At 27.6% G+C, this 17,571-nt stretch overlaps 3 protein-coding genes across 6 annotated transcripts; 2 read left to right on the plus strand and 1 right to left on the minus strand.

The window, feature by feature from the left end:
- Positions 1–1,459: 1,459 nt before the first annotated feature.
- LOC148228509 (esterase E4-like) lies at positions 1,460–5,096 on the plus strand. Of its 4 annotated transcripts, none has more exons than XM_088200183.1 (11): positions 1,463–1,836; positions 2,930–3,085; positions 3,155–3,314; positions 3,379–3,557; positions 3,637–3,843; positions 3,915–4,083; positions 4,158–4,247; positions 4,324–4,445; positions 4,509–4,757; positions 4,828–4,909; positions 4,979–5,096. In XM_088200183.1, the coding sequence occupies exons 1-11, from the start codon at positions 1,654–1,656 to the stop codon at positions 5,092–5,094; spliced, it is 1,713 nt and encodes a 570-aa protein (XP_088056309.1). In that variant the 5' UTR covers positions 1,463–1,653; the 3' UTR covers positions 5,095–5,096. The 4 variants fall into 4 exon arrangements, with proteins under 4 accessions (XP_088056311.1, XP_088056309.1, XP_088056310.1 ...); XM_088200182.1 differs by having other exon boundaries at positions 1,469–1,836; positions 4,973–5,096; XM_088200185.1 differs by lacking the exon at positions 4,509–4,757 and having other exon boundaries at positions 1,460–1,836.
- Positions 5,097–6,161: 1,065 nt separating this feature from the next.
- On the plus strand, positions 6,162–12,266 carry LOC148228510 (juvenile hormone esterase-like). The gene is made up of 6 exons (XM_088200221.1): positions 6,162–6,239; positions 6,306–6,453; positions 6,523–6,701; positions 6,900–7,106; positions 7,168–7,336; positions 12,085–12,266. The coding sequence occupies exons 1-6, from the start codon at positions 6,162–6,164 to the stop codon at positions 12,264–12,266; spliced, it is 963 nt and encodes a 320-aa protein (XP_088056347.1).
- A 1,876-nt stretch (positions 12,267–14,142) lies between these two features.
- On the minus strand, positions 14,143–14,796 carry LOC148228511 (uncharacterized). Its single transcript, XM_088200222.1, has one exon. The coding sequence runs from the start codon at positions 14,782–14,784 to the stop codon at positions 14,143–14,145; it is 642 nt and encodes a 213-aa protein (XP_088056348.1). The 5' UTR covers positions 14,785–14,796.
- Between the last annotated feature and the right edge of the window lie 2,775 nt (positions 14,797–17,571).

The following is a 17,571-nucleotide window of genomic DNA, read 5'->3' on the forward strand; positions in this document are numbered from 1 at the left end:
GTTATACCTAGCATGAGCTGCGATTATTATCTAAAACGTAAAGATTCAGTTGTAAAACTGTATTTTTTTAGATTTAGACCGTGTCCATGGTCAAACCATTTCTCAATGAATTCATCATTGCATAGATACAAATCCCTCATTTACTGCAATAACGACGTAAATTTTAAACATTTCATGAAAATAATTTGATATGCTTCAATTTTGTAATTATGTAGAAAAATTAAGACCTAATTTGTTATAATATAACGTTGCTGTTAGAAATAGTTCAATGACCCTTCATATTATTACATGAAGAAAATCACAAGATGAAATAATATACCTATCATAAAAAAAACATAATAACATATTTTTTGTTAAAAATAGTAATATTGTTTTGCAAAAAACCATTGAATAATAATCTTCTGACTATCTGTGCAGAAAAAAGCAATACTATGTAACAGTATATATGTTATGGTATAATTATATTATTATATTATAAATTAAATTAAGTAATAAACATAGATAAGAACACATTTTTATAATTAACTCAAGCTAGTAAGATTTAATAATGCTATACTGACATAACTGATCTCTCTTGCCAAATTTAAAGAGCTCAATTGCCATAATTGCAATATTTAGATGGTCGATCTCTCTTAGAAAGATTAAAAAGCTCAATTATATCATTACTACTTTTTGCATGTCAATTTTCGAGTTACGTAGCGATATAAATACATAATTAATATTTACTTTTGTTAGAAGTGTCCTCTAAGTATCATTATAGTTTTGAATACTAGTCAAAAAGAGGACGCAAAAACAATTATCACTTCTCAGAAGTTAAAATTGTGTTTTGGTCAAAATTCAGTTTAGAAAAGCTTCATTCGATTCTCAATTATTTTTAGTCGTAATATTGTTATAAAAATGCAAGATAACCAAGCATTTCCACTGCGACGGCACGATTTTATTGCTTTTGACGTGGATTAAATAGGTACCCCGTTGACTTTTGCCAAAAAATGCATGTCATTTAATGAAATAATATAATGGAAAAAAACGATCACTGACATGACATCCATTTGGATCCCTGTGGAAATCCACAATGAGCGAAATACTCATTGGAGTATTTTATATTTACTCACATACTGACGTCGAACTTTTATTTTACATATTAAAAAAAGTTAATATTTTATGGATTACACGATAATTATTTAGCAGAATAAAATCTTTCATGTATATATATAAATATTATATGATATTTAGTATATAAATTTTCACCTTTTTGCTTAAAAGGTTTGAGTCTAAGAAATTTCGTATCTGTAAAATTATAAATATAAACACAATCCATGCATAAATAACGGGTTAAACCAGATTGAGATTACGACCGATAGATAATAAAAATGTTTAATGCAGGATGGAATTGGTTTTCATAATAATTGTGAATCTTCGAACCTGTCGTATTGTACCCATACAATTAATATTGAATTATAAATGTATAATAATTTATGTTTTCACTTACGACGATAGTAAACCTTTGCGCGAAGTTGAAAGAATGTCTGTATAACCATTACGATATGGATATTCATGATGTCGTCACTGGCGGAATGAATCATCCGTTCGCAGCATGGAGAAACTTGGGCAAAATTTTCGTTTGGCAGTTAGTTGCTTACAGCTGCTCTTACGATGGAGTCTGCTTGTATTTTACTGTTGTTTTTGATTTCGGCTGCGAATTGTATATTAGTCCAAGTACCAAATCTTGGGAGTATTCATGGCTTCACAACAAGCTCTACGTGGACAAACAGGACTATATATCAATTTTTATCCGTAAAATATGCGATGGCACCTTCGGGTGAAAGGAGATTTGCGGTAAATAATAAAAAATATTTAATATTCAATATATAAAAAAGTGTTATAAATTTTATGATATTATGCATATTTATTATATATACGTGTTAAATTTGTTTGATAAGAACGTGTCCGACATAACTCGAAAACTACTTGTACATTCCAAATATAACTGTCAACGATATATACATATATGTATGTGTTTTTATCTATATATTCTATTATATAGGATAACATCAGTGACTCGTTTAAGAAACTTCAACTACAGCACTCTCAGATAACAGATACGAACCGCTATTTTTAGAGTACTATTAGTCCATTTTTGAAAAAATAATGAGTTAATGATAGTAAAAACATGTTCTTATATTTATAATCACACAGTCAATGGTGCACAATATCCGCAAAAAATAATCAAAAGTTACTGTAAAATGTTATCGGAGGAATGTTTTTGTTGAAAGTGGAATAAGTCCATTTGTAATAGTCATAATGAGTCTACTGCCTTACAAACCTATTCACCATATTGACTTTACTGTGCTAAGTGTAAAGGAGAATTAAGATTGAAATATTTAAGTTTATTATTATTAGTAATCTTAACAAATTAATTTATTTTTGATAATTATTTATAAACTCATTATAATATAACTGCAATTAACGAATTAGATTATTTGTTTACTTACATGTTTTCATTTTAATTAATATTTTTTACATTAAAAATTTCATTTCTGAAAAGCCAATTTGAATTAAAATTACTATTGCTTATATTTTTCATAATGTGTTATTATTGAAAGTGGTATAAGTCCATTTGTACCTACCAAATCATTTAATTTCCTTAACCTTTAATAATTAGTATAGCATAATGAAATTTAATAAGTTAATACCCTATGGTAACAAAAGATTATAGAAGTTTTAGTTAAAGTGATTAATATGGTATACAAAGATCTGCCGTATCTTGTTCTTGGGTGTTCTAACATATCAATTTTTCTTGAGAGTTTGTTCATGAAGCACATTCGTTCTATTAATGATTTTTAAAGGTGAATTGTGCAGGATAAAATTAAACTAACCTATAGCTTACCATAAATATAATCAAATTACTGAAGCTACTGAATATGTTTAGCCTCCTGAACCTGTAGAACCATGGATGGATGAAATATACAATGCAACAGTTCAAGGCAGAATGTGTCCACAAATATCACAAATAAAATACTTAAATGGTTACACAGCAGATGAAGACTTAGAAGATTGTTTAATGTTGAACATATTCTCACCAATGGTATATTTATAATACACATAAATAATAAATATATTTATATTCAATACTAATTTACTATATATATTGTAGATTCCTGATAATAACACGAGTTACGATAAATTACTTCCAGTTATGTTTTATATACATGGAGGAGGATATTATGAAGGATCTAATAGAATGTTTGCTCCAAATTATTTACTAGAAAATGATGTTGTTCTAGTGGTGCCACAATATCGCTTAGGACCGTTTGGTAAATATATTTTTATAATATTTTTAATATACTTTACGCTATTTAATATATTTTATTTCTTAAGGGTTTCTATCGTTGCATACTGATGAAGTACCAGGTAATGTTGGATTAATGGATCAAGTGCAAGCATTGAAATGGGTTAATAAGCATATTGCAAGTTTTGGCGGTGATAATTCACGTGTCACTATTTTTGGACAAAGTGCAGGAGCTGCTTCGGTGTCTTTTCACTTATTAAGTTCAACGGTTACATTATGTTTCTATAATATAATTTATAAAATAATATTAAATTATGCTCTTAAATTATAAGATTTTGATTCATTAGGTGGATTCGTATTTGTTCCAAAAAGCTATCCTTCAATCTGGATCAGCCTTTGCTGATTGGCCTATTAACAATAATCCTATTGAATCTGCAAAAAGAATCTATCAAACTCTAACAAATGATACAGAAGAGGGTGATGTTGAAATTATGCAAGAGACTTTTAAGAATGCTTCCGTTGTTGATTTATTGAACGCCGTTTATAAAGTTTTAGTCAGTGTCCATACATTAATCATCTGTTTTATATAGTTTTTCTTATTTACTAAATATGATTATTGATTTAGACCAAGAATCCAAAGCATTTGCAAGATTTGGGCTTTCCTGTTATACAAAAAGCTGGAACATGGAAATATTTGACGGAATATCCGGACGAGATCATGAAATCAGGGAAATATAGAACAGTGCCTATGATTGCTGGTGTGACTAAGAACGATGGATCATTTATCACAACATGTATTGTATAAATATAATTAAATAATTGTAAATCGTGCTTTATAACTATATATACTTAACATTTTTGTATTTAGTCATATATGACATTCTTGAAAAGTATCACTTGCAAGACGATGACAACTTTTTGCGACACAATTTAACACAATTCATGCTGAATGCTGCTCGTAATTTTGATACATTTTTATGTACAGATATTTTTTATAAATTGTTTTATATAATAATTAAATTATATTATTATAGTTATAAAAGTAAACGACCCATCTGATGCTATCGTTGATTATATTAACTACATGTACTTCAAAAAGACATACGAACAATCAAAAAATTTAACTTTTGTTGACGTTCAACCTGGAATTACAGATGTAAGTACATATATAATTTTATATTAGTAAAAATATATAGTCTTATAAATATACATTTTTAAGGTATTGAGCACCTTTGTATTGAAAGCTCCAACTTTGAAGCATGCAAAAATAAACGCTCAACACATGAACGAAACATATTTGTACACATTTGATTATAAAGGTGAATACTCCTTATTCGGATATGGAAGTGATACTTCAAAGTATCCGTTCGATGGTGGAGTTCATCACAGTGACGATTTGATATATTTGTTTTTCTTCGGAAAGAGCTATACGTTAAATGAAGAAGATACCAAAATTGCAAAATTAATGGTTTATATTAAAACTATTGAACTATGTCATCTTTTAATTTCATTTTATACAATTGCTTTATTTTTTACAGACTAGTTTATGGAGTAAATTTGCTACAAGCGGAGTACCTGAATCATCTTCATTGCAAGTTAAATGGCCAACGTTTACAAAAGGTGAATTCACATGTGGTTTTAATATAGAAATAATCATTTTTTTATTGTATATTTATATTATAGAAACAGATGCACCATATCTACATATTCAGCAAACTTCTTTTAAAGGAAGCAATTTTGTTGAAAATGAATATTTTGCAACTACAAAAGCGGCTGAAATGCAAAATAAAACAGCAAAAGAATAAAATATTATTCATAGCAAAAATAATAGTATTAAACATATTTATATTATTTAATATTTATATTTATTTACGTGAATCTAAAAAAGCAATATTATTTGTAGTATGAAAAAAAATCATATTTATTTTTTCATTATAAAGTGTAAAATAAATAAATAATTTACTGTATAATTTGTGTTGCTTTATTACAAATATGTGTAATAAATATAAACAAATATTTTATAGTATCTATAATATAATATATCATCCTGAATAACATAAATTTTATGGTTGGTTTGAAGCTTTGCTACTTAAATTATTTTTATGAATATTTCACTAATTGATTTGAAGCTTTGCTACTTAAATTATTTTTATGAATATCAAACTAATTGGTTTAAAGCTTTGCTACTTAAATTATTTTTATGAATATTTTTAATGTTAACATTTTATTTAATTTGTATCAAAATATTTCTTTTTAATAATTGTAAATTATAATTATTTCAATATTTACCCATAAATGTCTCAAATCAACTTACATTTTTTTCTATAGTTTCTCAGCTAATATACGTTTATTATTAAATTATATTAAAATAAGATAAGCTGATATGTATAATAATTAAGAATAAATTAATTTTACCCATAAATACAAGACCTGTATACTTATAGATTTTTTTTCAATACATCTGTACAGTAATTACAGTAATTAGTAAATCTATATCTTAATACTTATGTTAAACATATATCAGTTGTATTTGTGTGACTTTAAGATGAAGTCGTTATTATTTATCATTATATTTGTTATAAATAATTCTAGTGGAATATTGGTACATATCTCAGACCTCGGAGACGTACTTGGCTCAATCACTTTCTCAACGTGGACTAATAGAACTATTTATCAATTTTTATCCATAAAATATGCTCTTTCGCCATCTGGTAATAGGCGTTTTATGGTAATTTAAATTGCATATGTATATTTGATATATTTGTTTTTATATTTAACATAATTTATATGCAAATAGCCAGCAATTCCCATAAACCCATGGACAGGAATATACAATGCAATACATCAAGGAATTGAGTGTCCACAATTAAACATGTTAGATGCCTTAATTAATAATTCTACTGGTAAAGATTTAGAAGATTGTTTATCATTAAATATTTATACACCAACTGTAAGTAAAATAGGTTAATTCTTATTATTTATTTAATTTATTTTTATGCTTCTTATCCATTAAAAGAATCCAAAAGAAAATATAAGTATTCCTGTAATGGTGTATATTCACGGTGGAAGTTTTTTTAATGGTGGCAGTAAATATTTTCCACCTAACTATCTTCTTGAAAATGACGTAGTGTTGGTGGTTCTTCAATATCGTCTTGGAGTATTTGGTATTGATAATTTCAAAACTAAAATAATACTCTAAATGTATTAAATTAAATCATTTATTTATGTTAAAGGGTTTACCTGTTTACATACTGATGATACACCTGGGAATGTCGGTTTAATGGATCAGGTTTTGGCTTTGGAATGGATTCATAAATATATCAAGAATTTTGGTGGAGATAACACTCGAGTAACTTTATTTGGACAAAGTGCTGGAGCTACAGTTATATCATTGCATCTTCTAAGTCCGATAGTATTTTAAATTAATAATTAAAACAGGGCTCGGAACGGATGAGAGTGGACCAAAATACAGCTACAGATTAGGAAAAAAATACTATAATCTTATTTATATTTAACATTTTGGTTCCTTAAGCCTTTTTATTCCAAGTCTTGTGTATCAATGGATACTTAAAAATATTTTTTTTTATTAAATATATGAATAAAAATTTAGGTTGCACCTCATTTATTCCAAAGAGCAATTCTCCAGTCAGGATCATCTTTTGCTGAATGGGTTATAAATAAAAATCCAATTAAAACTGCAATGAAGATTTTTAAAGTGCTCAGAAATGATAATCATACAAAAAATACAGCTTACGTAGAAAGTGTTTTAAAGAATGCTACTGTTATAGATCTACTCTTAGCTGTTAAAGAATTAATCGTAAGCATTTTAAATTTATAAGTTTTATGTTTTTAATAGTATTTGCTATTATTACATCTAGACAATAAACCCAGAAAATAATCAAGATATGGGAGTTCCAGTGTTGCAGAGAGCTGGAAAAATAAAATATCTTACTCAACATCCAAACGATTTGATAAAAACCGGAAACTATAGAAATGTTCCTATGATTAATGGTGTGGTAAAAGATGAAGGATCATTTTTAACTTTAGGTAAATAATAATTGAAATTAAAATTGATTACAATTACATATACTGTATTTAATATAAATTCTTATAGTCATATATCAACTATTAAAAAGTTTAAATTTGCAAGATAACGATCATTTTTTGCGTAAAAATATAACTGAATTTGTTTTGAAAGCATCACGTAAGTATAAATATTTTACATACACATTTGAAGTATTTATATTAAATGACTTACTTAACTAATTTAACATAGATTTGCCTATAAACGATGTATCAGATGCTACTATTGACATTCTAAATGATATATATTTTAAAAATATTTTGAAAATAGATCATAATTTAAAGTTTAACGATTTTGTATCAGGCATTAATGATGTGAGTATATAAATAATACTAATACGTTTTATTTAGTGAAATAATAAATTACTTTTAGATTTTAGGAATTTATTTTATCAAAGCTCCAGTTCTCAAACAGTGCAAAATTAATGCATTGTTCAATAATGAAACCTATTTATATACTTTTGATTATGACGGAGAGATTGGTAAAAATCGTACGCAATATCCTTATAATGCTGGAATTCAGCATGGTAATGATTTACTATATTTATTCCCATATTCACAAAATAAATCAATGAATAAAAATGATATTAATATGGTAAAATTGATGGTAAGTTATTATTAAGATTATTTTATTTTACTTATTACAACGTTTATTAAATATTAATATTATATGTATTTTTTTAGTTTCAACAATATGGGTCGAGCAAATGTTGATATTAAAGAAAGAGCTGCAGCATACAAAAAAGATGGTTTTTATATAAATGATGACAATAATTTGATGTGCCGGCATTGTAATTGTCAGTTAGATTGGAAAAAGAAAGATAATTTAACCAAACATTTACAATCAAATAGCCATAAAAAAAAGAGTTTCAAAACCTTCCACAAGTCATACTCGTCAATCAACAATTCCAAACATTGTAGTCAAAAGGCAAGAAAAATCTGCATTTATAAAAAATACCGTTAGCATGTGTCTTAAAGCTAACATACCGCTAGCAAAGTTAGACCATCCTGCAGTGCGACAATATTTTAGTCAATATGTCCAGGGATCTGGTGAATTACCGTGTGCAGATCATTTACGGAGAACATATGTTCCAATATGTGGAGCAGATATGAAGAAATAAATATTAGAAGAAATAAAAAACAAACCTCTTGTAATAATAGTGGATGAAACTTCTGATAAAATGGGACGATGTGTGTTTGCAGTTTTATTTAAAACAGTGTTACCTGCAAGTGAACAAAATGTGTATTTAGCATCATGTAATTTTTTAGATACAGCTAATGCTACGACGTGCTCGCAAACAATAGTAGATACTCTTAAAGAGTATGAAATTTCGTATTCTGATATTGTAGGATTTGTATCAGATTCAGCGCCATATATGACAGCTTGTTATAAAAGCCTCAATGTTTTAATTGGCAATAAAATGCTTCATTTTCAATGCTGGGCTCACAAAATTAGTTTGGTGGGAAATACATTCATGAAAGAGTTGAAATTGCTGAATGAATACATTAGTAAACTAAAAATAGCATTTTTGCATTCCAGAAAAATGAAATCAAATTATATTGCATTTTTGCAAATATCATACCCAGATCTTCCAGCGGTGCTATTTCCAAGTCCAGTCATAACTCGCTGGAAATCATGGTTCAAATCAGTTAGATATTTGGACACTTATTTTGATGCCTTAATTAATTTTTTTAAAAGCTCGGAATTAAGAAATGTTACAAAAGAAAAAATCATTGAATTATATGAGTCCGATACAATTAGATTAAAAATTGAATGTAAATATGTTAGCGAAATATGCGATAAATTTACCAATTTAATGAACAAACTGGAAGGATCTTTGTACCCCTTTTCTCATTTATTGTGGGAAGAAATTATGGGGATAAAAGATTCCTTAAATTACAATATGGGTGGCATTTTTCCTATCGAAACACAAAACTTACTTCTTGAAAGTAATGAAAATACAAAAAAAGATTTAATAAATATGCTCAAGGAAGCTTCCGGTAAAGCTCTATTGAAACTCGAGTCTCATTTATCTATAAATGAGACTAATCTTTTTTATGAATCATTAAACCAACTGTTCAATCCATCTGTAGCTGGAAGTAAATGCAATTTCCAAAGCGACGAAGTACTATTATTATTTAGGAATTTACCTCTATTTTCGATATTAACAACGATCCAATGTTTAGAGGGTTATTCACATTTTTTTAATAATTTAGTATCTAGTATTAAAAGTGGAGTAAAAACAGACACACTCCAACTCTTACTTGCCACAAAAATAAAACATGTGGAATTTGGTAATGCGACCATACAATCAATTTGGTGTCCTGCAAACAGTGTAGATGCAGAACGCTACTTTAGCACTTATAATTTAGTTGTCACTGATCGTCGTACTAGACTTAAGGAATCATCCATTGAGACATGTTCTATGCTATATTTTAATAAATTTTAATGTCTTTTATATTAATAAAGAAATTCTCATCTATTTACTTATTTTTTAATGTTTTCTACTACTGAATTGCATATTTTATATTAAATTATGTTTAAAATAAATTAATTAAAATAATAAACGCTAAATAGATGCTAAAAATTGTTACTTTATTTGCTCCAAAACGCTAAATTGTAACATCAAAATGCTATTTTTTTCGAAAATAGATGCTAAAAACACGTATCTCTAGTTATTAATAATTATATAAATGAATAAAATGCTTTTAAATATAATTTTTAATATTTGAAATTATAGACAGATTTATGGTCTAATTTCGCAATAAATGGAAAACCAACATCAAAATTATTAAATGTTAATTGGATAAATTTTGAAAAAGGTATTGTATTACATTAAATATAAGTCTAAATGTTCTATCTTTCATCTTATTATATTTTTTTTTAGAAGAAAATGGTCCATATATGCATATAAATAATAAATGTTATATTGATGACAATTTTGTAAGGAATGAATATTTCTAAAATATATATTTTACGTGTTTTATAGCTTAAACCATTTACTGTAGAATATGCTAATATTATTTTAAAAGGTTCTTATCTTTGCTATTTTTTGTTTTAATTAAAATTTATAGATGGCAGTAATAAATAATTTGTTGTTTTAATATTTAAATATTTTAATTTTATTACATATATTTTTTTCTAGCAATGCTTAATACTTTATTGAATTATTATATCAAAACAATACTATTTGTAAGCCGGGAAAATTTCTTAATTATAAAATACTTCTAAGGGTTATTATTGTTTTAATTTCGTAAAAAAAAACATTTCGAACAATTCATTCATTGTGCTTTTCCTTATAATTCTGGACTACAATTAAATTTACAACAACTACATACAACTATATTAAATAATAATATTTTAATAATCTTAGAGGAAAACGCGTCCAAATCTATAATACAATTTAGCAAGATTTAGAATCGGCGAAACAACAAAATATAGACGCAATATTTCTTAGAGTTGTGAAATCGATATGATCTAATGATATTTTATTAGTGTAAGGACTATTCGTTCAAAATTTTTCTACGTAATAATTTCTTTTATTTTTCTTTAATCTTTACTCCGTTGATAAAAAATAATAACTATTTTTGCTTCACGATGGGGTGCAAATACATCCACGAAGTTGCAGTCTAATCGCTTTTTTTATTGAATAGATGAAAAAATCGAGTACAGTTTTATAATCAACCACTTTGACTATTTCATCGATGATGTGGATACCTTCCATTCCGGAATATAAGAAGCAAGTATTTGGCTCTCTGGATTTCGCGCAGTTGCCTCAAGACATTGCCGACGACCGTAGTGCACACAATTTCATCGGTATAAATTAAATTTACTCTTGTAAGAGTGCGTCTCTCCACCTAAATCCAAAATAGTTATTATTTTGTGTCGATTGGCGCATTTCAATGCAATGGTGAAACGCATTTCTTTGGTCAGTAGTGTTTTTTTGGAAGATATACCGCTGCAGACACCCTCTTATCTTATCCACGTATAAGGATGCTTTACATTTATATATTTTCTATTGCATATACATATATAGAAAAAACTATAGCATTATAAGCATATTCGTAGTTTCACTCGATCTGCACCAGGGGCAGAAGTTCTAGTTATTTTTACTATTAACCCGATTTATTACACCCTTTTCAACATTTTTACAGAGAGTTTAAAAACTGACGATTGATTATTACTAACGTACTAAAATTTGTCTTTTTGATAACTTAGCATGCGAATACACAATATTATCGATTTTTATTCAAACTAAGCAGTGGAGAATTTGGAATTATAATTCTCATAAATATTTTTACCACGAAAGCTGCCAGTCTGCTTAGATAACAACATAAAAATAATTAGGACATACGCCTAAATGAATGATAAAAAGTTCCAAGAAATCCAACTTAGAAAACCGATATATCTTAATTTTTTCTGAATAGAATTGATGCTTACATATATTTTTTAAAACGTTAACTACACTTTTTCACAATACATTACCATTATAAAATTTACCAAAAATACACCGTTAATATTTAATAAAATATGCCACATTTTTTTATGAAAACATGTCATAATAATGAACGCACACGCGAAATTGTTCCAATTATAACACCGACCACACAATTGCACCACTGAACATAATAATAACGGATAACTGGGTAATAACACGTTTTTCATTGTGACGCCGGTCTCTACAAAATATGTTTGTGGAATGTCTCATTAGGAAGCTTCCTGCAACCACCATCAACAATGACCACCACAATGGTCGATGATTGCTTCACACAATCGCTAACTGTGATTATAGTCTGCCATTATGCTAGGATAATGCTCCAAAACCTACCCACGCTATTGTCTGTATTGTTGTTAATAGTGACAGTTTCCAATGTGGCGACAACAGAAAATTAAATAAATCTTATACACTACACGCATGTATTTAACGAGTGTATTGTTATAATTAGTTACATGATATGTTTTAATACACGTAATTCTTTGTATGATTTGTAGGTTAATTTTCACTTTAGTGTATGTGCATTGTCGGCTAAGATCAATTTCGATTTATTGAAAGCTAGTTTTGGGATAGATAATATTAAAAAAATGATCACTGCGCTGCCAAAAAAAAAAGGATAAGATAACATAAGTTCATAAATATAATATTATATAATTATTTTGTATTTTTTAAGTGTAAGAATACATCTCTATAAATTCTTAAAATAATGGCAGTGTATAAGATTTTTTTCTAATAAAGAATATCGGAATTTAAAAGGTAATAAATACGCATATATATATTTTTAAAAATAGTTATCTGCTACTAAAGGTTTAATTTAATGTTTCGCACTTCGAAGCTAAATACACTTCTAGATTTTTTTCGCCAAAAATTATATACATATGTGAAACAACGAAAGTACTTAAAATAGCTTTCCTTTTTTATGTAATTATTATACCGATTATGGAATATACAAGAAGAAACTAAATAATTCACAACATACTTTACGCATTATTTCAACTTTTTGCAGATTTTTATCATACCTTTTCTACAATATTTAATTAAATAGCTGCCAAAACAATCAAACAAACACCTAAAATATATTTTTTAAGCAATTTCGTAGAATATTTTTACAAAATATCCATACAGATTTATGATAAATTTAAAACCAACATCAAAATTAATTAAAAATATTTACCATTCCAGAGATTAACTGCACAAAAACGATTTACTATCTAACATGTGTGTACTATATTTTATATTATTTTTCATATTAAGATAGTTTATTAATTTTGATTTTTTTTATGAATATTTAAAAGAAATATTTTTTTACATTTATTATTATTGTTTATATTACAAATTGTAAATTGAATTTATAAGTATTTATTTAAATATTATTTAGAAGATATTCCCAACGAGGCATTCATTTCATTTATTAATAATTTACTAGGAAATAAAATAAAAGCAAAATTTTAAATAATTCATAACTATGCTGTATTTTCATGTCTTCTTAAATAATTAATCATACAGATTCATGTACGTATGTGTACATTCAAACAAACATTTTAATTTTTTAACAAAACATTATCGGTATCATAAATTTAAAAATATAGCTGAGAGTACATTAGGCGTGGGAATATTATTGTTGTATCTTAGACAACGAGACAATATTTTTATACATTTTATTTCTTTACTTGTTTAATTAGCAATGATTTAAATTTTATTTATATAATATTAACAAGATCAACCCATTGAAAAGTTTGTCTAGTATTTTTTTAAATAGATCAACATTTAATATAAAATAAATTATTTTATGATTTTTACTTCTGTATGACCGAATTTTTTAAAAATATTTATTAAATAAATTTAGCCAAACTTTTTAATTTATTAAATATATATTATCATTATACTTTTAGAAAAAAAAATATATTTAAAATTAAATAGTGAGAAGTTTCACGGTTTTTCAATATTACTAAAATATAAATCCATCCATCCATCACAATATTTTTTATAGAAGTGCAATTAAAAAATGTGTAAAAATTTTAGTAGGTACTAAAAACACAACCAATATAATAAATTGAAATGAAAATCATTAGGTAATTTTTTTATCAATAATTTTGTTTAAAGTAATATTTTATATTACTTAATAAATGTTTTTTAATTAAATTATTTTTTTTAGTTGAGAAACTTTTATAAAAATAATTTTCTGTTAATATATATGATATTGGCAGTGCATAACATTAATATTATTTACTTTTCGAGCAAATAATACAGAACGTTATTATCGAATTTTTAAACTCAAGTGTAATATATATTATGATATGTGTGAAACCTCGGATGGTCAGTAGGTTGACTCGCCATCTGAAGATCGTGATAAGCCCTGACCATGACTTGATGCTGAACTGGCTGCAAAGGTGGACTTTGAGCAAGGCTAGCATACGGCGGAAGAACCAATGCCTTATCTTGAACTACCGTCATTCTTGGTGGTTGAAACAATGACGGAAGAGACGGAAGAGTAGTAGGCAAAGGACTATAATAATTTCTAGTAAACGATTCCAATGGATCTACATACGATATTGCAGTCTGATACGTCGGTAGACTATGGCTCATTTCTGGGATTGTAGATTCGATTTTAGTCGTCGGTGCTGTTCCCGCATCCGCTGCTTTGACTTTCCTCCTCGGTCTATATTTATAATCTGGATGATCAGCCATGTGTTGAGATCTTAATCTTTTGGCTTCGTCAATAAAAGGTCGCTTTTCGTATTCCGTCAGTAGCTTCCATTCTGTCCCTAGTCGTTTAGATATTTCTGAATTGTGCATTTTTGGATGTTCAGCGGCTTTCTTGCGGCGTTGTAGTCTTGACCAAACCATGAAGGCGTTCATCGGTCGTTTGATATGACGAGTCAATGATTTTTTTTCGTGATTGCCAATTTCCAACATCACCGACGTCCACTGTCAATGGTCCAATTGCGACTGACCGGTCATCATCAATCGTTTATGATATATTTACCTGTACGCCATCATCAATGGTCGATTGTGTTTGTGCTGTGAAATGAGTAAAATTGTTACGCGCTCATTGTATGTAATTATTTTGTGAATCGGTATGGGAAGAGACCGCTTTGTGACCGCGGCCCGTCATTGTTTACTTCCGACAATGATGTCCTATGAACTATTATATTACGACAGGTGTTTTCAAAATGTTATTTGCGATCATGTTGTTTAAATGGATGACGTAAAAAAATATTGTTTAAGACTTCTCATAGCTAAATCTTTTGACAAACCTTCATGGAACGCATTGGAAAATATTGATTTGTTGAAATCTGGTGTTATTAATAATATCAATCAATTTCACCAAATCCCTTTTTAATGAATTTTTTTCATCTTCCGTCAAATACAGCTTAGAAAATTTAGCAATTTAGAATCGCCAAATAATAAAACACAAAGTGTTCTTGAGATATCTTTATGTGAGGATATCTTTTTTTTATTCAAATACATATAAGATAATATTTATGATCTGAAATAGTTAATTATTAGAGATTGTTTCAATACCTAATATATACAGCCTAGCTTGATTTTAATTAATAATGATTATTACGATATTCAACCGTGAGATTAGGAAAATCTAAGTCAACATAATTTTTATAAATAATAAATTTTAAAATACCAAGGTCCATATAAGATTCGAATTTTGGAGCCCATGTCTTTTAGGTCAACAGTTAGAGACTTACACCACTCATATATCGTGCTTTTTAAATTTGGTTATTATCCGTTCTTGTATCTCAGCTCTTTTATTTTAGAAGCGTTGAATACTATTCGCTGAGCTCTCGCAGAAAATTGTGTGTTGCTAAGCATTTATTCAAACTATTGTAGGGTGCTGTTGAAAATCTATATATTTTTGAGAAATTTTAGTTTTGGGTTTAAATGAGTCGCGATCGCGTCCTTAATTGAGCACTAGCGTTCGCATTATGGTAAACTCGCCTATGGCTGTAATCATCCAGTTTCTTAATATGCTGGCACTGCACGTTGGTATATTTGATGGTAGATACGAAGAGCTGGTTGAATTTATATATTTAAATTTTAATATTTTATATTAAAATTCCTTTCTTTTTATTCACTTTTTTCAGTATAGGGAGCCTATAACGGCACAACGATTTTAATTGAAATAAATACAATGTTGTTTTTTAAATAAAGCATATGTTAGTACCGACCTACATATTATTATTTTATTTTACGTAACAAATGTTCTAAATAAAATCAGATAAGCAGAATGACAAATAATGTAATTAACAATAAAGAAAATATATATATGGTATATATTATTGATTATACATTGGTGATTCGCATTTTCTGATCATGTGTGATTCTGTCCGCTGCGGCTCGCGAACAAAGGTCGCCACAAATTGATTTGGATGCATTTAATAACGGATAAATAAATGATGTCCGCGGGCCGCATTGTCCACCGATAATTCGTATCGCCCATTGTGCAGCCCGAATTCAGACCGGCAATTGCCGTTTGTGTCCACCTTGTGTCCAACAATCAATTATTTCACCGACGGTGATTGCGCGTGTCCATGGAATTGTACCATCCCTTTGTCCTACAATATCATATAACCGAAAGACCGAAAGAGAAATTGTAAAACAACTGTATCACGCGTTCCAATTTCAATGCATATTAATCTGAATATTATAATATTAAAATCTGATTTGACAAAAATTATTGGTATTGATTTAAATATAATGGTAATTTTATGTATGCTTCAAATTTTTTTTAACATTCTCACAAATGTAAAAAATTTAAGTAGTATTTGATAATAAAACAAATATATGTAATATCAGACTTAAATAAAAATTAAATTAAAAATAAAAATACAAAAACTTGAACGTCAAGTAACAGCACGACACTAGCTGTGGTACCTCGCGACAGCGGAGAACCGACAAAGTATGTGATTAAAAACATTAGTGTTCATTTAATATAAATATATTGTTTAAAATATTTAATAAATATTATATATATATATATATATTTATAAATTATTTAATTATATATATTCATTAATAATTAATTGAAGGAAATAATATAAATTTAATTAAATGTTCATTAATTAATTTAAATAAAAATTATTTAGTTAACTAAATAGATTAATTTACATTGCAGGATTAAATTGTATTAAAATTAAAATTTTATGATATTATTCAATAAAATATTTTATTTATTAAACCTTAAACTTTTTAAACACGGTACTGATGTTTTATTTATAATTTTGAAAATGTTTGCCATCTCGCATGTGTACATAGGAAACGTGTTATTTGCGTATATCTGTATTAGGTATAACTTGTTTTAAGTTTATTAATACTTACAGGAAAATGAAGCAATACTTACAAAACAATCTTCGAATAACCCAATACGTATATGTATATTTTCTAATTATTTACATATAAACAATTTTTAATCAAAATCTGATCAAGGTGTGTTTAGACCAAGCAGCAAGAGGTTGGTTGTTCGTCAGTGATTGATAGGCTCTGGCGTCGTGTGCGGATTGTGTTAATACGAATCCTTTCGCATCTACAATCCACAAATGACGTGAATAAATGGATTGCCTGCGCTGTGGATTCAGAACGAAAAATATTTTCGCCGCCATTTATTACGTTTGAATTTATATTTCAAAGGAGACGTATCATGAGCGCGCCATAATAAATGTGCAAAGATACAAATTTGACAGTTCCATT

This window comes from Plectrocnemia conspersa, unplaced genomic scaffold, assembly GCF_051122295.1.
Source record: "Plectrocnemia conspersa isolate PC_06_02 unplaced genomic scaffold, ASM5112229v1 ptg000012l, whole genome shotgun sequence".
Lineage (NCBI taxonomy): Eukaryota > Metazoa > Arthropoda > Insecta > Trichoptera > Polycentropodidae > Plectrocnemia > Plectrocnemia conspersa.